General features: G+C 33.7%; 1 protein-coding gene across 8 annotated transcripts in view; it reads left to right on the plus strand.

Moving 5' to 3' along the window:
- Positions 1-21,415, plus strand: part of LOC118742273 — a gene marked incomplete at its 5' end in the record, with an annotated part of 156,526 nt that extends 135,111 nt beyond the window's left edge. For 4 of the 8 annotated variants that reach the window (XM_036474217.1, XM_036474218.1, XM_036474219.1 and 1 more), the window contains 2 exon segments: positions 8,854-8,954; positions 21,096-21,415. In XM_036474217.1, the coding sequence (XP_036330110.1) occupies positions 8,854-8,954; positions 21,096-21,254 (260 nt within the window). In that variant the 3' untranslated portion in view covers positions 21,255-21,415. 8 annotated transcript variants of the gene reach the window in all.
- Between the last annotated feature and the right edge of the window lie 602 nt (positions 21,416-22,017).

Genomic DNA, 22,017 nt, shown 5'->3' on the forward strand with positions numbered 1-22,017 from the left:
GCGGTAGCTTTCGGAAAGGTGGAAAACATATATTTAATACTTGCGCCATGTATTTAATGTTCGGCTCCGCCCGAACTTAGACTTTCTTACTTGTTTGTTAAACAAACCAGCGCAAATACTCTTAATTACAGCTAGATATAATATATCTAAAGCCCCATTCATTTTTTGTACTAGCCTAGGGCTGCCAGACGTCCTGGTTTTCCAGGATTTGTCCTGATTTTAGAAAATAGTTCTGGTGTCCTGGTGTCCACCTAAAAACTTTTCATCTTCAGGGGAACCCCCCAAAAAAAAAGTTAATGTATCTGAACAGGTCCACGGTTAAGGGATCATAGGTACATACTACCCAGCAGATAATTTCAGGAGCTAAAATCTCTTCCAGAAGGCCTCTCTGAAAGTAATTATTTTCCTCTTTCTTTTTTGTGAGGGGTAACACAAATTGAAGTGCTTCCGCAACCCAAAGAAAAGCTTCCAGAAGAGGCGTATTTCAGATGGTCTTTTGGAGAAGTTCTTTTAAAGCTGTTCTTTTAATTCATAAAAGGCATACTTCTTTAATGAATTTACATTTAATATGGTTCATCGAGTCTAAAGATGCTCACTAAATTTCATTTATAATGCTAAATTAAATAAACATGTACTTACAACCCCTTTCCAGAGGCATTCACTGAAGAAAACCTACCTAAATTATCCTCCGGTTGTGCATATACAAAATGGCAAATGTGATCATGAAACGCATTGTAGGATATGTGGAAATTTTCTAATGGTGGTTAAGGCAAGCTTTCAATTGCATGTTAAAGGCGCCAAACATTTTCCCAAGTTACATCACAGTCAAGAGAAATTTGTTCTTTTATGATTAAAATGTTTCAAATTTTGAGCATTTCATACAGCCACATCATCATCAGCTTCACGGATTGTGTCAAAAAAACTTCATTGCTTATAATATCAGAAATTACTTCAAAATAATGCAACACCAGAACCAAAACAAATGTATTGGCAACATACTCACATTTATCTAAAAAATCGAATCGGAAGGGCTCGATTAATCGATCTTCGATTTAATATTTCGGTTTAAATGCTGCATCTCGAATACCTATGAGTGTTTTTGGCAGAAAAAGTAAATATACAAATTTCTCTTAAATTCCTTATAAAACATAATAGAAAGGAAATTCACAAGTGCCAAGAACTTTCGGTTGAACTTGGTTCTGATCCACCGTGCATGTTGCATGCTTTAAAGCAGAGGTTCCCAAACGTATTTTTCTCGTAGACCCCTTTCAAAACTTTACTGGTTTCGGTGGACCCCCTGATGCTCATTTCTAATTACGGTTGCCAGACGTACTGATTTTATCAGTACAGTACTGATTTTTCAACTCTTGTACTGATTTTATTCATTTCTTCAATCAGTACGCTAATGTCCTGATTTTTCAAAATTTGTACTCATTTGTACTGAATTTTCAATTCAAACCAAAAACTTTAGGATTTTCTTAAGGTTTTTGCATAACGTTGTAACTTCCTTAAACTGTACTGTAAAAAGTAAGAAGATAATTTAATTATAGTTCACATGTTTCAGATAATATTTCATATGCCCAAGAAATTAATATAAAAAAAATATCAATCGTTTTATGGGAAACAACTTTGTGATGTTAGAACCCATCTGGGTCTTATTTGTCACCGCTGGTTTTAATTATGACTTTGCAATTTAAAAGTATATTCTTCTGTCAAGCGTGATACAAGGTCAGCATTAACATCACCGAAGACAGTTAAGTCTTTGGTGGAATTTTGTATTAGAATCTCATTTTAGTGAAAAATGCAGATAAGGGGTATTGAATATAAGCCCTCGATATGTTGGAGGTTTAATTATTTAAAAAGAAGGCTGACGTTTTTTTGTCGGGTGCTGCTAGTTATCTCGAAAATAACTTTCAGTTTAATAAAAACAAATTTGAATATTCGAATTGCTTTTGCCTATAACTTACAATTCTTTTTTCACAATTTACTCACATTGTAAAAGAGTTTTGCATACAAGATATAGAGTTAGATAATCTTTTTAGCGAATTCTTAGCCTTTCAAAGTTTTTGCGTAGTTGGTAAAATTAATTTAAGCTATGAGGAATTATAGATGAAGTGCTTAAAAGGTGGTACTTTTCCATATTAAAAGTAATTTTAAAGTGAAAAATATACATTGAATTTTTTGACTATTTAAACACTGACGATAGAAATGATCTCATTATTGCTATTCAAAAATGTCGTAAATATAAAATACTGTGTATATGAGTATTATCTGATACTTACATTCATAATTTGGCTTTGAAGAAAAATGTACTGAAAAGTACTGATTTTTTTAGCATGAACATGTCTAACGTACTGATTTCGCGCATAAAAAATCTGGCAACCCTATTTCTAAGATATTCTCAAAGCTCATAAAAAAATTTGAAGATTAAATCTAACGGTGCAATTTTGCATCGCGTGCGAGTTCCAAAACTAAATTCGGAGGGGCAAAAATAAAAATAAGATATTTTCTTGTGTTCTATTTATTGAAATAATGTGATTACACACTTGAAAGTTTTAAAAAACAGAGCTCGTAAAAACATGAAAGAACTATTTTGCTCTGAGAAGTTATATTTCTAAAGAGCACTAAATAAACTCCTCACATGTTCAGCTCACTCATGAATTTGTATGTGATTTATTTGTCAAATAGTTTATTCGTGTTGATGACATCATTTTTATTTTTATCGCTCCGAGTTTTAAAGTGATGCGAAAAATATTCGTAACTCGCATTTTCAAAACACAAAACTTGAAACAACAAAACTGCAAAGCTTTTTACGCCAAACTGCAAATTCAGAAAATGACAAAAAATAAAAGATCGAATCTAGATAAATCGATGATATACAAACAAGCAAGCAAGAAGCACAAGAAGTGTTCCACCGTCTCATCCTCTTCAAAGCAGGATGGGCTGATGGAGTTGTCATTTAGACTATCACAGTCAGGTGTTTGTGCCACGTGAAGTAACCAGTCAGCAGTCCCGTCTTCTCAGTAAGAGGAAAAAACTAGATAGACCTTCTGAGATTGAAGGCATCATGCGTTTTGCCCACCTGCATCCACTAGCCATCGAGTAATCGCTGAGCAAAGTATCCATCCAGTTGCTGATGGTGGCTTCGAGGGTTGAAGTGGGTAGTGCTATAACTGGTTGCGGATCGAGGAATGCCTGGTCTAGGCTAACTGTGGTCAAAGGGTCTCATTTCCAGGTCTCGGTAGTACCTGGGTAAAGCGAGGTCGTAGTCTTTACCAACATAATTTAGTCAAGACTTGCATTGCCGAACTAGTTTGGAAGTACTTAGATAGAGGGCTGGCCAATGCCTTAACTGCAGCTTGGCAGTACCTGTAAATACGTAAACTCCTTCCCCTCCACCTATTTTCCACTGTGTAGTCTATGGCTTTGGGCAATGCAAATACCTCAGCGTGGAAGACCGAAGCATATTCTCCAAGAGAAAAAGGGAAACTTGCCCCCATTAACTTCGAAAAATACCCCAGATCCTGACCCAGAGTCAGTTTTGGAGCCATCAGTGAAGATTCGAAAATGTACTAGTGCGGGCTCAGTGCTGATATTAACCCAGCATTCCCCCTCAGGGAACTCTCTCTCTCTAGAATCTCTTGAACAATGGTAATGGTGGCGTACTATCCTGTACCGTTGAAAAGACACAAGTGCTCAAATATCTGCCGCCGGCAATTTCCGCATCGCCTCACTCAGTGTTATACCAACATCCGTTTCTTCTTAATCTGCAGGTGGCCTTTATGATGCCACAAAGTCACGGTAAGTTCACCAGTACGTCAAGAGCACTCACTATACAACACTCAAAAAAATTAAAGTTAATTAAGTAGGCTATCAAGCAAGCATTTTGGTTCTTTACTATCGAAACCAGATACATTTTCGTGCCCCCCACTTACAACTGGTGGACCCCCATATTTTATTCACGCCAACGTAGACCCCATTTGAGTCTCCCGTGGAGCAGTTTGGGAATCACTGCTTTAAAGAATAACCTCTGCCGTCGACTTTAAATACAATTTTAGTAAAGAATCATACTTTTTTTTTTATTAATCATAGAAACACATAAATAGAGTAAATACTTTACTCACATTTTTTAGACTGACAGCCGCACTCAGAAACGTTCCTTAGATTAGCTCTAACGGGCACTTAACTAATGATCGTTAAATCTGTTAATTAATGTTTCCTCTCAGAGTTAAAAATTATGAAATAAAAAATTTAAGTATGGCCCCAGTTGCGGCCCTTCATTTTTGTGGCATCACTCACTTTTTTCGTTCAGTTTAAAATAAAATTTAATAAAAATTATAGTTTAAAAAACTAAAACCTCGTCATTATAATTTCCATTCGTACTGTCATCAGCAGGGAACGGATTTTATGGAAGTTGCCTTTTTTTCTGCTAAAGAGATAGAGTATATTCGATTAAGAATGTCCACGATTTAGCTTTCCCTGATTCTATATATACACATTTGATGTTGCCCATTTTTGCCTTTTTTAAGATATTTGCCTTTTTTTGCCTTTTTTAAGATATTTGCCTTTTTTGTCTTTTCTACCTTTAAAAAAGTGATTATAGCATTTACAATTTTTTTTTTAGATTAAAAAATATACACATGCCCATGCGGTTTATAGAAGCGCTGGGACCTTTTGCCAAAATCGAATGAAAATGCTGCCAAAAAACTACAAAATGCATACTGTGGTTCAATGTTACTACAACTATACAGATTAAAGAAACTCGAAAGGATAAAATAGTCAAAGAATCAAAGTACAAATTTTTCATATATGAAACTAGTTCATAGTTTTTCTCTTTTTACTTGTAATATAAAGATTTCTAAAATAAATGTATTTTTTGATTGTTCTTCGTATTTTCTGTCTTTTTTTAGTGCCTTATTTTGCTTTTTTTTGCAATACCTAGTGCCTTTTCCTGACTTTTTCGCTATCTTATTTTGCCTTTTTCAGCCTATTTCGTTATTTTATTTGACTTTTTTATAGGTTTTTAGGTCCTAAAAATCCATTCCCTGGTCATCAGGTATGTAACTTGAGAATAGAAATCGCTGCATCTTTTAGGCGCACCAATATTACATAGTTACATCCCGAGCTAATAAAAGGGAGGTAATAAAAATAATTATTTATATCATTTTGCGCGCACCGACTCAACAGACGCAATGGCTGAGTGAGCAGAGAAGTGGCGTGCCATTCGAGAGATCCGAGTTCGAGTCCTAGGGCAGGAAAATTTTCTTTTTCCTTTTTTTATTTATTTATTTTTCTTGTTTAATTTTATAAACTATCTGTGTTGAATTTTTAGCTTTTTTGATTTAATTTTCTTTTGGTGTATAGATTTTATTGCTATAAAAAGAATTTTTTTTTTTTAATTTAATTAAATTATTCGCTAAAAGACAAACAAGGCCAATAACAGGCCAATTCTGTCATCTGTCTTTCAACTCACCTCAGTCTTTCGAGAGACAAAAGGCTTTATATTTCGGAAATTATCGTGAAAGCCCTTTTCTGTATTTCGAATAACTAATTGTTAGATGTGCTAATAGTGTTACTTTATTTATTACTTAGCAATAAGTTTTCTAAAAACTAAACGAAATGAAAAAATGAAATATACTTCGTTTTTAAAAAAGCTTGTCGCGCGAATAGCAAACCGGCATTTAAATATCTGCATACATACATATAAATACATACATACCTAACCAATTATGCATGTACGCTGAATTCGCCGACAAGCTTTTTTAAAAACGAAGTAAATTAGTACAAATTGTTAGTAATTTTCATTAGAAATGAATAACTCCTTTCACTAAATGGCTTTTAGCACCTTTAACGAGACCTTAACTTATTTTATTTTATTTATTTTAGTGCAGTTTTGACAAAATTTTCTTGCTAAAAAATCTTTTGTTTCACTACTTTATTTTATTCCTTTGATTAAACATGTTAAATAAAAGCTTATTTTTAAAAAAATATTTTTTTTACATTACTTTATTTTCTAATTTTTAGTCCATTTATAAAAGCGTTGTATATTAAATAGTTTTATTTTATTTTATGTACAAAATTTTGCAATAGATATTAAAATAATTCAACTTGCAATGAGAGAGAACAGAAGACTATGCAAGCAAAATGTTGTTTGCTTACGTTTGGTATAAACATACATATGTACATACATACATATACCAGCAGTTAATTTCATTTAAAGAAATGGCGTATCGTCCACTTCCGCTGTAGCATGGCATATATTTAGGCGCAATATTAAAGTTCTTCTGGCGGGGAAACTTCTCGAGTCTTCTAATTGTATCTCCTTGATATGATGCCTACAACGAGGTTCATATCTAGACTAGGTTGATATCTAGAATTTGCCATAAATAGCTTTGCTCTGGTTTTACGTTCTTTGGCAAATTACGCTCTGTTAGCCATAAATTTTACTAATTTTTGACCGACTTTGAATCAAGACCCCTGGACCATATAGGGAATTCATTTATATTTTAAATTGCATTGTCATCGTGATTGGAACTATGCTGAAAATTTCAAGTCTCTAACTTGTCGGGAAGTTAGTTTAAAATCGATTGGAAATTTCCACGATTTGCGCGGGATGACCAAGTTAAATAAAAGCTTATAAAAATATGAATTTTTTAAGCAATAAAACTAAAAAAAAAAATTGTATTAAAAACAATTCGTTGCCGAGGATTGAACTCGGATCTCTTGAATGGCACGAAAGTGCTCTGCTCACTAGGCAATTGCCACTGTTGCAGCAACGTTATCGAAATTGCAATTTATTGAAAACAAGGAAAAATTTTCAAAATCATTCGTTAAAAAGTTAAGTAAAGGTTTTTGTTTACTTAATTTAATGTTCATTAAATGCCGGTAACGAATCATTAACTGACTCTGAGAGGGAATTTTTTCAAATCGTTACTGAGGGACACCTTAAGTAATCATTAAACGACTCTGAGTGCGGCGGTAAGACTTAAACCTCAGTTATGCATACTTTGCATTGCGTGAGAGTTGTCACATAAGAAATCTGTTAAATGAGCTTTGCGAGTAAGCGGTTACCTAAAGCACAGCATTTTTTAATCTTTTATAGTCTACTTTTTAATCAGTCAATAGTTTTAAGCAATTTTTAATATATTCTTGTTTAAATTTTAGTCCAGGCTGCCGAGAAAATGATGTTTTGCTATGAGCGTTTTAAAATTAAAACCAAAAAGTTCAGGGTTTAAAAATCAAACCAAAATATTTGAATTTTTTTTTTTTTTTTTAATTATTTGAATGAGCTTTGTACCACGATTGTTTATTAGGAAAAATTAAAAAAGCAACAAAGTCTAAGCGGTAGAAGTTATAGCAGCTATTTCGGAGATCACCACATCTCCTCATCAAACTTCTTTTTTTCTAGACTTCAGCAGGAATCGGACCTGCGTAATCGATGTTCAAAGTCAGAAGCGTTAACCACTGAGCTATGTACATTCCGTAAACTCTTGCTGCTAATTCATTTTCCTGCCTGAAACTATGTATACAATAAAGCAAATAAGCAAATGGATGTATAGAATTGAAAACAACAAATCCGCTGTCGAGTTTAAATAGTGGCAAATCAGCTGCACTTGATAGTAGTTGGTTGAAAAAGGAAAATGAATTAGCAACAAGAGTTTACGGGGTGTACATAGCTCAGTGGTTAACGCTTCTGACTTTGAACATCGATTACGCAGGTTCGATCCCTGCTGAAGTCTAGAAAAAAGAAGTCTGATGAGGAGATGTGGTGATATCCGAAATAGCTGCTATAACTTCTACCGTTTAGACTTTGTTGCTTTTTCAATTTTTCCTAATAAACAATCGTGGTACAAATCCTAATAAACAATCGTGGTACAACGCTCAACAAAAATATTAAAAAATAAAATGTCAATAAGCCACATTAACATTGACAAATACAAAACATATCAATTCTAGTTTCTATGTTTCATATATAGACAATTTGGTTTAAAATCTAAACCGAAATAGAAAATGTTTGCCTCAATATGCCTTTTTTTATGTCTCTCAGAGAGAGAAAGCAAATCTTATGAACTGACGGCATCAACACAGCGAAATGTGGTGTTGATTCGAACTCAACTTAAGAAAGCACATTTACATGCATGGCTGTAGCCGAGTGTGCAAAGATGCTTGATACAATTGGTTGCTACCAAGCCTGTCCGGGTTCTAAATCCCCATCAGACGGAGCATGAAATTTAAGATTTTTTTTTTATTCTTAATTATGAAAAAGCTTCCGTGAAGTGTAACGTGAAGGAAACGATATAGAAAATGTTTGGGCTTAAAACTTAAACCGAACTGTTTAAATTCTAAACCCAACAAATGTGCTCTGTTTTTTTTAAACTTGGAAGGTTTGTATTTGAAATTAAATTTAGTTTGTCATATAAGTCAAAAAGTCAAAAGTTTAAAATTAAAACCGAAATTTTTAACCGTGTAGAAGTCTGCTGGTTTTTGATTTCTACGTAATAAAATTATAGTTTAAAAAACTAAAACCTCGCTATTATATTTCCATTCGTACTGTCATAAAGTATGTAGCTTGGGAATAGAAATCGCTGCATCTTTTAGGCGCATCAATATTACATAGTTACATCCCGAGCTAATAAAAGGGAGGTAAAATAATAAAAATGACATTATATGCAGCGCGTTGCACAATATGCATAACTGAGCTATTAGTTGTTATACTCTCACAGAAATGTATGTGTGTACATATGTATGTATATGAATATAAGTACATACATATGTATATCTAATAATAGATGGGAACATATGTACATACCTAATTTGTACTCTACATTTTTTATATATCGCTCAAATATACAGAAGGAAAGGCTTTAGCTGCTTCACACGACGCAAAGTTTATAGAAACATCCAGTGGCATCCAACACAATGTTGATGAATTGTTGGTGGGAATACTAAAGCAGGTAAGTACGTGTATATCGAGGTATACAAAATTTATAAATGTGTACAGGTATAAGTTAAAAGTTTTCAGTTATACCCAGTACAATTGGTCAAAATTGAACCCTGCTTCACTTGAATTGGTACACTTCTTCTATTTTATTCTTTTTAAGTTAAGGACTTATATCTTTGTACGGTTACCGGCGTAAGTTTTTCTACGCACACACGCAAGTTTTTCACATTTGATTAACCGAAATCAATTTGCGTGCGTGATTTCTCAGAATTTAGTTTCTGTCATATTTGCAGAAGTTTGTTGAGCAAAATTTGAATTCATAGTCGCGCCAAAATGTTAGATGAGCACAAACGTCAAATGTAAATGTCACGCAACACAAATCTTGGAATTTGAGTTAGCTTTTACACACGCCGTTCAATTTCGGTTGGTCCCATACAAGTTGTATGAGCATAAGAAATTTTTGACAGTAAACTGCCGGCGTGCGTGAATATATGGTTGACCTGTTACTATCTCGAATTACCATCCATACGCGAACATTCATAATTCGATTTGACAGTTCTCGGTATCTCTATTAAACTAGGCGCTAACCAAGAATGATAGAATACAAGATTGCGCCGATTGCACCAGAATTTGTGAGAGTAATTTTGGCATGACGTCATCGTAGAGTTGACTACTGATAGCAAGAAATAAAACTCTAGTGATGTGCTGAATTGTCGGTACCAAATACTTAAAAAAGATTTCGGTACCCAAAACTTCCTTATCGGTACCCGATACCCATTCTTTACATTATACCTTCGCCATTATATGCATTTCAAGTTTAGAAAAAACGTTCATTACTAATTTATATGATATCGCAACAGAGAAATATTAGTTTATTAGTTTTAACCTTAGTCGATCCAAGGTTCAAGAAAAATGCTTTGACGGATGAAGCAGTCTTTCAGGGGGGAGACTCTGTAACCAGTTAGCGACAAGTTTCGGATCGATATCGCGCTTGTTGACGTAAAAATATTTAATATCATACTTCAACAAAACCGAGACCGATTCGAAAATTGTCGCTAACTGGTTACAGAATCTGCCCCCAGGCCTACAAAAATGATATCGTCCGATTCAGCTGGTACAAAAATGCTTCAAACAAGTAAGAGTTTCTCTGTATATGGCCTCGAACCGACATATATACATCTTTCATTTGAATCAGTATTAAAAGCTCTATTGGCTCCTACATTCGGGTTTTGATAGGCGAGTCTCCCCTGAACTGTTTTTGCCATATTTTTGGCCTATGTGCGCTTTTATTTGAAACCTAAATGTTTCAGTACCGAGTATCGAGAATATTAGATACTTAAAAGTATTGACTCAGCACATCACTACTGCTGTCATCTCGACTGTGACGTCAGCAAAACAGCCGATTCTGTCAAATTCACTGAGAGCCGATTAGCGGTGTTGTCATCGGCGCCACCTTCTGTATTCTCTCTCCCTCACTAAGGTATCACTCTAATGAGTACTTGTACTCAAAAGACTGAAAGTATCGATACCTACTCAGTATCGGCAAAGTATCGAGTACTTACATGAATTGTTTTCATCTTCTCTTTCGAGAGATACTTCCCTTTTTTGTTGTAAAAGGCCGTATGATTACGTCTTATCAAGGTTTAAAACATTGTATGTCCAAATCAAATAAAAAGCCAATAAAGTTGCAGGTATAGAAAACGTATATATTTAAGTTACTTAGTAAGAATACAAAATAATTATTAATTTATATTTGTGGCACATTACCAAGGAACAGTATTGGTTATAATTTTTTTAATTCATATGAGTGTATAGGTCACCCAATATGGATAAGTTTCGGATTTATATTTTTCTTTTTATTTTCAAATTAGTTTTATTCACTTTTTTTATAAACAATATAGATCATTCCATAACAAAAACCTTGTTAATCCAAGTTTAAAATTAAAGCAAATCAACAAAGTTTCATCAAAGAACGTAAATAATAAGAAGGGACAACTTGTGCCTTCTCTTTTGCGCTAGTACGTTTTCATCATAATTCCACACTTTTTATTCCGAATAAAAAGTGTTTAATTTTGGTGAAACTTTGATTTTCTTTTAATTTTTGTACAAAATTTGAAACTTGGATTTACATGGTTTTTGTCATATAATGAACTATATTTTTTATAAAAAAGTAACTAAAATTAATTTGAAAATAAAAATTAAAATCCGACACTTACCCATAAGGTCACCACTATAAGTATACAGCGCACTGCATCATTTACAAACTATTTATGAAAAAAAAATTGTATTGTTTCTTTTGGTACATTGCTGAGGAACAATATTAGTTATAATTACATATATGACTTCATATAAGTGTATTATTCACAAAATATTTTTGAAAAAATAGCTTTTGGTGCACACTGCCAACAAACAACAACTTTTCTAAATGCTTTCCAGACAAGCTATTTCTACTTTCTCTACTACATGACCGCACTTTTCGCGAAAACTCTAATAATGGGCGTCCTTTGTTGATTTGCTGTTGCAATGATAAAAGTAGTAGAAATTACTCTTTCGATACCAAGTACCTTTATTTCGATACTTACTCGATACCGAACAAAAAGGTATCGAGTAAAAAAATACTTGGTATCAGTAGAAAAGTATTGAGTATTTACTTGTGTTTACTTGTATCGATTGAACCCTAACCGTGGGTACTAGAGATGGGCACGGGCCGGGCTTGGCAGGGGCCCGACGGGCCCCTGCGTAAGCCCGCGGGTACGGGCCGGAATATTTGCTGTCAGCACGAACTCGTGCGGGCCTGGGCGTTCAGTAAAATTTCATAAAAGCACGAAAAGGCACGAAAAAGCCCGTTGCTAATACTAAAAATTTTGTTTTTATACAAAAAAAAAAATAGTACATATTTAAAACTCTTTTGATAAGAGAAAAGCAAAAAAATAAATATTTGGAAACCTATAGAAAATATATGATACTAAGTAGTTTTGTCTACATACATATCTGTACATAAAATACCTTCAACTTTTTCTACTTCCCAGAAAATATATTATAAAAATCTTTGATGTAAAATATTGATTCGCTTAAGTAAATATACATATGGACATAAACACAAAATTAAAAATATGTACATGTGTATAGATACATACAATGAAAGTTGGCTCTTTATTTCCGGGCTGGGGCGTGTCCCGTCGTGCCGGGCCGGGCCGGGCCGGGCCCCACTAAAATTCTTAACGTGCGGGCTTGTGCGTGTTTTTGAAAGTTGATTTTGAACTCGTGCCGGGCCGGGCCTGAAAATTTAGGCCCTTGCCCATCTCTAGTGGGTACTAACAGCGAACCAATCCGTCTGATTTGTTCGCGCAGCATTTCGCCACTAACGTCGCACAAATCAGATCGCACTTGAACTTTGGCGACGAAACATGAGCAATGAAGCGGATTTGGTTATTTATGCATGAAAAACAAAAGAAATAAATAAAATAAAAAAATAACTTTTTAATATATCACGCTTTTATAAATGGACTAAAAATTTGAAAATAATATTTCTCAGTCCCATAGAATTTGGTTTGATAACTTTTGATTTTGAAATTTTAGCAAAATCATTATAACCATTTATGAGATTGAAAACGAAAAACGTAGAGCGCATGCAATACAAAGCATTAGATTTAATTGACAATGGTCAAACTACATAACATAGACCTAAAATTTTTACAGAGAAAGTACAAATTTTAGATCGATTTTAAGCGGTCGTTATTCATATATCCACATAGTACATACATACATATATTACCCTTTATATCACTACGCGATTTTAACAACTCTTGTTATTGTTAAGCCGAGCTTCTCCTCCAAGGTGTAAGCGCCAATCTATTATTATATATTGTTATTGTTAAGTCAGCTAAACGACAATTTTACCAATTTAGCTATTCAGTAAACGCTTCGCTAACAACATTCGTTAGCACCAAATCAGTTTTTGTCGTTAACTTGGGTTGCCGACGTACTGCTTTTGGGAGTAAACGTAGTCCTTTTTATTGCAATGTACTCCCAAAAAAAATATCTGGAAATGTACTCCTTTATTAGCTTTGTACTTCTTTTGTACTCCTTTTTCCAGCTATTAATATTTTATCATATACAGGGTGTAAAATAATATCTGTTGCACAGTTTTTTTTTTTTTAAATTAAAGGGGCCTTTATAGATTTTGCGAAAAAGTAGTTTATTGTTAATTATCCACAGATTTTACTTCAATTTTATTAATTTGTTTTTAAATTTTAACCTTCATTAGGGTTTACCGGCGGTAAACACTTTGGGAGCAAAGCGCAAGTCTTCGTCGGTTACTTTATTACATATCTTCGGTAACCATAGGCTAATTTCCCCCATTTGGGTCCTTTATACTCCGTCTTTTGTCCAACATAAAGCCTCATACTTAGCAATCGAAAAGACTCGAAACTGATGACTAGGAGGGCATTAATTCGACCAACCCTATACAGGTTTTTTTTCTTTTTTTTATACAAAATCTAAGAAAAAATACACCTGAAAAGAGGTCCGTGCCGCATGTACTTATCGCCCAAGGCTGGCAAATGCAAATCAGGATTAAAATTTTAAAACCAATTAATAAAATTAAAGTAAAATATTTACAAAGTTAACAAACAAAAACACAAAATCTATAAAGAACCCTTTTATTTTACAAAAAACCTGTGCGACAGTTATTATTTTTCGCGCTGTACTAAAAATCAGAAAAATATTAAATTAATTATAAGGCTTAAATTAAAAAAATGGTCATACATTCAGGAAGATGGAATTCTTTTGTAGTTTTTAGTTTTTTAGTTGGGGAAACTTTCCTATAAGGGCGGTCATTGAGAACCGAATTCTACGCAAAAATACTGTGGACGCAATTGAAAATTGTGACTTTTGTCAATTTTTCTAAGGGGTCCCGAGGGGCCCTAGGTGGTCGGGAGTAACATGTTTGTCAATGGCGGCTCATGCCCTCCAAAAAGGTCGGAAAAGGTGCCACGTCCACTCCCCCTTCGATCACCATCTCGTGAACAACCGTCCGTATTGGAAAGCCAACCCATATAGTTATTTATTTTTCACATTTATTGTTGCTTTGAAAAAGATTTCTAAAATATCTTTGTTTATTTGTACCTAATTAATGGTAATTTGTTACAATAAATTGCACAAAAAATTTAAAAAAAATTGTACTCCTTTTTTAGGTCTTCAACTGCTTTTTTTCTATCGGAAATATAAATGTACTACTTTCTCCGTTTCAAAATCTGGCAACCCTAGTTAAAAGTAAACTGATATGACGACACGGGTTAGAGCGCAGATACCCAAGAACGTGCACCAGTGCACGGACTTCGAAAAAATTGATGTTGGTAGATTATATATACAAAAAATGGTAGGAGTTGGTAAATTTTTTAAAAGAAACAATATCAGATAGTTTTTACTCAAATTGGAAAAAAAATGGCGAATTCATAAAAGGTGATGTTACCAGAGCAGCTGGATGTTCGCCTCCGTGGGTCTTATTGTCAAAATGATGTATTTGCTGTAATTATTACTCGCATTGTGCGTAAAATTTTTTAGTGTAATATTTGTTTTTGGACTTCTGCTATCACCTGATATGAATCACTTTGGGATCAATTGTATTTTTATAAAAAAACAACAAAAATGTATTTCGCATGAAGAAAATATTCAACAAAAAACCTAAACTGGGCCCGAATCACGGCATCCGTTATCGGACGAAACTCGATTCGATTCGAATGAAATAAAATGATAGCTGTTTTTTCCTCCTATTCAATTTGAATTAGTGGTCTGAAACTATCGATAGTTTTGGACTATCGTACCACCATCAATAGTTTTCAATACTATCGATAGTTTTTGATAGCCTTTGTTTTTCTTACATTATTGTTTTATCGCGTATTGTCACTTTGCATGCGCATTTGACACAGCCTGGCAGCACCTTTTAATAAAAGATAGTTCGCCAGCGTACATTTACCAGCAATTTCTTATTTCAGCGGGTGTTTTGATAAGCGAAAAATGTCAACGACCGAAAACAAAAGGTATGATCGAAACATAATTTGGTTCTCGTAGTTTTGTTCCCAAGAATGCTTAAAAATCCAAACCGAAATGAGAAAAAAACCTTCGAGAAGGTTTTCACAAGAACGAAAGTGAGAACAAAACTCTCGATAACGTTATCAACGGGAACTATATAAGAACAAAACCTTGTGCGAACAATACTTTAGGGAGCATTTCTAAGGGAACCAAATGCGAACAAAAGTCTCCGGAACGTTCTGTCAAAGTTAAAAACGGGAACAAAATTCCAAGGAACTCTCTCTCGAAGAACCATTTTGGAACTAAAGTCTCAGAAACTTTCTAACAGAGAACAAAACGGTAATATCATAAAAAGAGTGTGGGACCCACTCAGTGGATGTAACATTAACATTCGCAATCACTTTAATTGTAAATTTTGGTTGAATACACTTTTGTCATTCAGTACTACGTTGAAAAAAATACGCCCGCCCCCCCAATACTGTGTAACATGTATTTTCATAATATTCAAATGAATTTCGTGAAATATCATTACAAGAATATATAATAGGTTGGTCCCACAAGCTACTTGTAGAAAAACTCGAACAAATTCAAACTGTGAGCGTATATCAAAGAAACTCGAAAACTTACTTGCGGAGCGCGTATATGTAACTCGAAGTGACTTCGAGAAGCTTGGGGAACAAACCTAATGAATGGATGCTTTTGAATATTTTAATTCATGGAAAAAGTGTGTCAAATTTCGCTTGAGTTTGAAATTTTAGCTGTGTGCTAAGCTCGAAGTATTATGTTATTTAAGTAGGCCTATCAGTTTTTCGAATTCACTGAATCAAGGCGTATTTAACAAGGTGGTGTTGGCCGTATATAAGTAAAAAATTACACTAACAAATTATACGCTGATGTCCATACTGTCATTGGTATGAGTTACAACAAACACATCATTTTGACGTAATGGCCTCCACGGCGAAAAACTCAGCTGCCGCCCCAACACCACCTTGTTTAATACACCTTGCACTGAATTTTCAAAATTTTGAAATTATGTACTTGATTTTCAATTTTTACTTTTTTTGTTATATTTTCGAATTATTATTATTTTCACAGGTTCAGAAAACAACGAAAATTAATATTATTAAATTTCTTGCGATTTCTTATTTTTAGGATAATTTCCAAAATTTCCAAAATTTTGAGACTTATTTATCCTAAAATGTAAAAATGTGAAACATCACAAATTGTCGAAAAATTCTTATGTTCATGGTACTTGTGTGTAAAAAACAGAAAATTCCTAAAATTCTAAAAGATATTGGCTGCATTTCTTTATTCATTCTGAACGTTTGGAATAAACTTTTTTGTTTATTTATTCTTTAGAACGTTCCTGATGATATGTTGACGTATATTTCAAACGCATTCTGTTTATTCCGGCTGTGAAATGGGATTATCCGGAATGTATAAATAAATGCAGCCATTAACATTTCTGAAAAATTACAAAATTTTCCCACTTTTCCAAAATTTTGTATTGATATAACAAAGTTTGATAATTTTAAATTTTTTGAAAATTTTGAAAACATCAACGTCCAAATGTTATTTGAATCTTCAAGAATTACGAAAATTTTTTAAACTTTCAAAAACGACGAAATATGAAAATATTTTCAACATTCGAAAACTTTTAATTTCGTTTGATCAATTTTATATATTCGAAACTTTTACTTAGAAAAAATATTAGAAATAAAGAATTTTTAGAAATTTAGTATTCATCATTATATTTAATTATTGTGATTTATTAAAATTTCTCAAATTCACAAAGTTTTGAAAGTTTTGGAATTCCACTCAAGTTATTTAAAATGGGAAACTTCAAGAAATTCAAAACTCTAAAAATTTTAAATTGCGGTGATTTTTAAATTTATATACACGATATATGTTGGAAAATTTTTTTTCTTTATATGATTTTTACTTTTCGATTTGTGGGCTTCCAAATAATAGTAAAAATTAAAATTATGTTTTTTCGTATTGAAAAATAATTAAAACAAGTAAGAAAGTCTAAGTTCGGGTGGAGCCGAACATTAAATACCCGGCGCAAGTATTAAATATATGTTTTTCATCTTTCCGAAACCTACCGCTAGTGTATCAATTTTGAGAAAATTAGCGTCCTTAAATTTCGAAATATTGCAGTTTCAAGCATTTCTGAAATTTACCGTTGTATGAAAAGCGGCCGTAATTTTAGTCCGATTTCAATAATTTTCAACGTTTTGCTTTTATATGGCAAGCACAATAAAAATACCGAGTTTGGTACAAATTGATAGAACGGTTACCGATGTACATATATGTGATCATAAGTGGGCGGTGCCACTCCCATTTTCCAAAACTTTACCATAAACGTATTTCTTGGTAAAGAATTGTTGCGAGCATCAATTTTGAATAAATTAGCTTCAATATTTACTGATTTATCGAAGATTTTGTATTTCTCTAAATTACCGTTATATGGGATGTGGGCGTGGTTATTGTCCGATTTTTTAAATTTTCGGGCATTTAGTATGCTGTACCAAGGCCAACAACCGTGCTAAGTTTGGAAGAAATTGGTGCAGCGGTTACCAAGATATACACATGTAACCATAAGTGGGCGTGGCTACGCCCATTTTCCAAAAATTTATAATGTTCTTATTTTTCGTCTAAAAATTGTTGTAAATATCAATTTTGAGTGAATAATCGTCGGTGGTTACTAAAATATCGCAGTTTTCGTATTTCCGAAAATTACCGTTATATGGGATGTGGGCGTGGTTATTGTCCGATTTTTAAAATTTTCGGCCATTTAGTATGCTGTACCAGGGCCAACAACTGTGCTAAGTTTGGCAGAAATTGGTGCAACGGTTACCAAGATATACACATGTAACCATAAGTGGGCGTGGCTACGCCCATTTTCCAAAAATTTATAATATTCTTATTTTTCGTCGGAAAATTGTTGTAAATATCAATTTTGAGTGAATTATCTTCAGTAGCTACTAAAATATCGCAGTTTTCGTATTTCTGGAAATTACCGTTATATGGGAAGTGGGCGTGGTTACAGTCCGATTTCACCTTGCATTAACAGAAACCTACATACCAAATTTCGTTGAGATATCTAAATTTTTTCTCGAGTTATCGTGTACTCGGACGGACGGACAGACAGACATGGCTTAATCGATTTCTCTATTCATTCTGAGCATTTATGTATTCATTTGTCTATATCTGTCTCGATTCGTTTTGGCTGTTACAAACAACCGTTATGTGAACAAAATTAATATATCCTTTTGAACAAGTGCGCTCGGGTATAAATATGGAAAGCTTGGGTGGCATTTTAGACAACAAAACTTTATATAATTTTCTGCAAAATCACACTGTACGATCACTTCTCCTTCGTCTAAATTTTCCCTAAGACTTTTAAAATAAAGCGACTGTTCTTCCGCAATATTAGCATGTGGATTTAGAGTGCAGACACAAACTACAAAATCGTCACTGGACAGTATTTGGATGTGGTGGTACTACGGTACTACGTAACCATAACGTCAATGGAACGTTGCCGGTTCGCTTATGGGAATGCCGCTGGAAAGTAACGGTTACCGAAAAATTACTCCCCATTTTGGTCGCAAGCACGTAATAGGGAGACATGACATAATTTTTTTTTTACGAAATCCGTCCGACTTAAAAGAATGGCTCAATAGCGTTTATAAACAATAAGTAAATTTACAATTCAAGAAAATTATGAAAGTATGATTGAATGCTTACATCCGCGGTGGTGTAGTGGTAAGCAGTGCGCGCTTCCACTCCGCAGCACCCGGGTTCAAACCCTTGTCAAAGCAACATCGCAAAAAATATAGAAAAAAGGTTTTTTCTTAACAGCGGTCGTCCGTCGGCAGGCAATGGCAAACCTCCGAGTGTATATCTGTTCGGAGTCGGCGTAAAACTGTAGGTCCCTCCGCTTTGTGTGACAATATCAAGATGTACGCCACAAGTCGGAGGAGAAGCTCGGCCAAACACTAACATATGTGTAAGCGCCAATCTATTATTATTATTGTTATTATTATGATTGAATTCTTATGCATGTATGGCAGGACTCTAATGTCTGATTGTGAATTTGAGTAACAATAATATGTATATAGAAAATGTTAATGATAATAAAGGGAAAGTATGATTGATTTTAAATAACAGATTGAATAAACGAATTAATATTTAACAATGATAGAAAATTCGTGAAGCGAATGAGTTTATGAAAATGAAAAGTACAAGAACGCAAATTACTAAAATAATAATGCGAATTAATAGTACGATGCGTAGAGGTCCTGATAAGCGGATATTGCAATCCTGCTGGACGTCAATGAAAAAAAGAGAAAGATGACAAAGCGGCGGTTGCATTTATAGGACACACTGGAAGTGGCCCAGTGTGCCGATGAGCAATCCTGGGGAGCAATTCCCGTGCACTTGTCGAACTTCTTGCTTGTAGTGTAAAATTAGAACAGGGATGCATGAACGCAAGTTATGCAAGAAATTTCAAGCGAACGCAAGTCGTTATGAACGCAAGTCATGGAAATACTTTAAGTGAGCGCAAGTCACTTAAACACATACATATGTATGTCCATATATATGTTAAAAAATAAAAATTTTAAAATCTTCTACGTTTTTGGCCGAGCGAAAGCGGGGGAGGGCAAGCTCCACCATCGTAAAGTGTAACCGCTTTCGAAACATTTTAATTTCGAAACTGATCTAATTCTACGAATTCGAACTTCGACTTGCCCATTATCATCCAAAAATTTTGGTTGTTGCACAAATAACGGCTAAGGTTTCACTTAAAGTGCATTTCGACACCTGAGTGGAAGATCGACCTATCTCGGATGCCAGACCGAAAACACCCTATTTCAGAAAACTTTTCAGGAACTCCCTATTTCTGAATTTTATTGAAAAACACCCTATCCGAAAATTTTCTTGAAGAACAACCTATCTCAGAATTCGGTTCAAAAACGGCCTATCACAAATGAAAATACATTGAAAATGTGCTGAGATAGGGCGTTTTTGAAACGAATTCTGAGATATGGCGTTCTTCAATCAAATTCTGAGATAGAGCGTTCTTCAACGAAATTCTAAAATATGGCGTTCTTGAAAAGTTTTCTAAGATAGGGCGTTTTCGAACTGGCTGCCGAGATAGGTCGATCTTAGACTCAGGTGTCGATTTGTTCTGTAGTAATAGCATGAAAATCACTGCACCATAAGGGGTTTGATAGAGGAATTTTTTTATTATAGCTATTTAAATAATTCGGTTTTTATGGCAATTCCTAGAATCGGAAAGCTTAGCTAGTGCACTGTATTTCCGAGACGCTGTAGACATATAATGCATATTTGAGATATACATATCTATATTTTAGTTTTCAAAGCGCGTTTAATGAGCGTAAACATAATATTTTCTTGAATCATTGTAACCGCTGTAGTTATCAGGTATTTTTACATTCTTTCGGTACTAGTTACATCCAAGTAGAAACCCCAAAAATTTAATTTTTGCGGTTATTACAAGTTCCGTCCCTTACAGATTCGGGTTCTGACGGGTTTCATTGTAAGTACGTTATAAACTGTTCCATTACTTTCGAAATACAGTATACCAGTTTGTAAAATTCGTAGCGACATAACCTTTTTATTCATAACATACTCAAATGTTCACGATATTAGTAAAACAAACTTCGGTTAATGGGTTTCCTTTTGTTTCGCGCACAAATGTAAAAAAAATTATTATGTATTGTTTGCTAGTGAGTATTGGTCGTGTACGCGGTGAGCTAGATTTGTGAAAGAATAAAAAGGGTTTTTTGAGCTAAGGCTTTTTCCCTTAGCTGCGTGTGTGTTTTATTTATTTGTATTAATGTTTATAGGTTTTAAATTCAGCGAGCTGGATTTGCTGAAACACCATTACACATACTTATACATATAAACATTAAACCGTACATTCTAAAAACCATTTGATTAAGTTATCGTCCTAAAACATGGGATGTTGTTATAGAGCTAATCGAGCGCATTTGTTTTTAATGAGTTATGCAAACTAGGCACACCAATTATACAAATATATGCTAATGCAATTTATTTATTAAAAAATTAAAAAAAAAAAATTTTATTGCAGATGCGTTTAAAGGAATTACGTGAAAAGAAAGTTACCTCAACGAAACTGAAAACTTCCCGTACACACATATCTCTACATTTGGCTAAGGAAATACTGCAAAAAATATGTCTCAGCGATATTTCCAAATCAAAAAGCTGTGAGAATTTACATGTCCTGTAAGGATCTCGAAATAATGGCTACTTCAAAAAGTCAAGTTGTCAACGTACATGGATATGTTTAAGTAAAAATTACAAACAGTAAAAAATATGAAGAACCTACCGTTTGAAAGCATCACTGGATGTTTTGAGAATATAAGTTTTATATTGTATTCATGTTTGTAATATTTAGTATGAAATCTCACCGACTACTAATATATAGTAGGTAAATTTTAGCTAAGTGTTGAACTATAATGCAAATCTGTTACCTGTGCTTTCGATTCTAAATTGAAAATCCTTACAAATTTACTTTTAAATAACTACGTATAACGAATGCATTGAAACGTTTTTAACGTACATGCATATATCAACATTCTACCTGCAACTATTGTAACTTTTAATGACAATGTACGTACATACATAGTTATAGTTATAAGTATAAATTCTTACTACATATATATGTGCTTATGCTCTTACCCTCTAGGATTGTTCTATACCGAAAAAATATACCCCAATTTTTTTTTTTTTTTTTCAGATCAAAAAATATTTAGAGGTCCCTCAAAGCGTTAAAAGTTTTCTATGAATTTTATATGGGAAAAAACAACTTTTCGTAGAAATGGTATAGAATTATTCAAAATCAAAATTTTTCAATCGGAAAACTCTGTGTTTTTTCAGAAGATTCCCCACACCCAATTGTTTATTTCACCATTTTTTCAGGAAATGCAATAAAAAATGGTTAGATAAATAAATGGGTATTATTACTGGAAGTCTCCTGAAGAGAACCAGAG

Source organism: Rhagoletis pomonella, unplaced genomic scaffold, assembly GCF_013731165.1.
Source record: "Rhagoletis pomonella isolate Grant_MI unplaced genomic scaffold, Rhpom_1.0 Rhpom_scaffold_00007, whole genome shotgun sequence".
Taxonomy (NCBI): Eukaryota; Metazoa; Arthropoda; class Insecta; order Diptera; family Tephritidae; genus Rhagoletis; species Rhagoletis pomonella.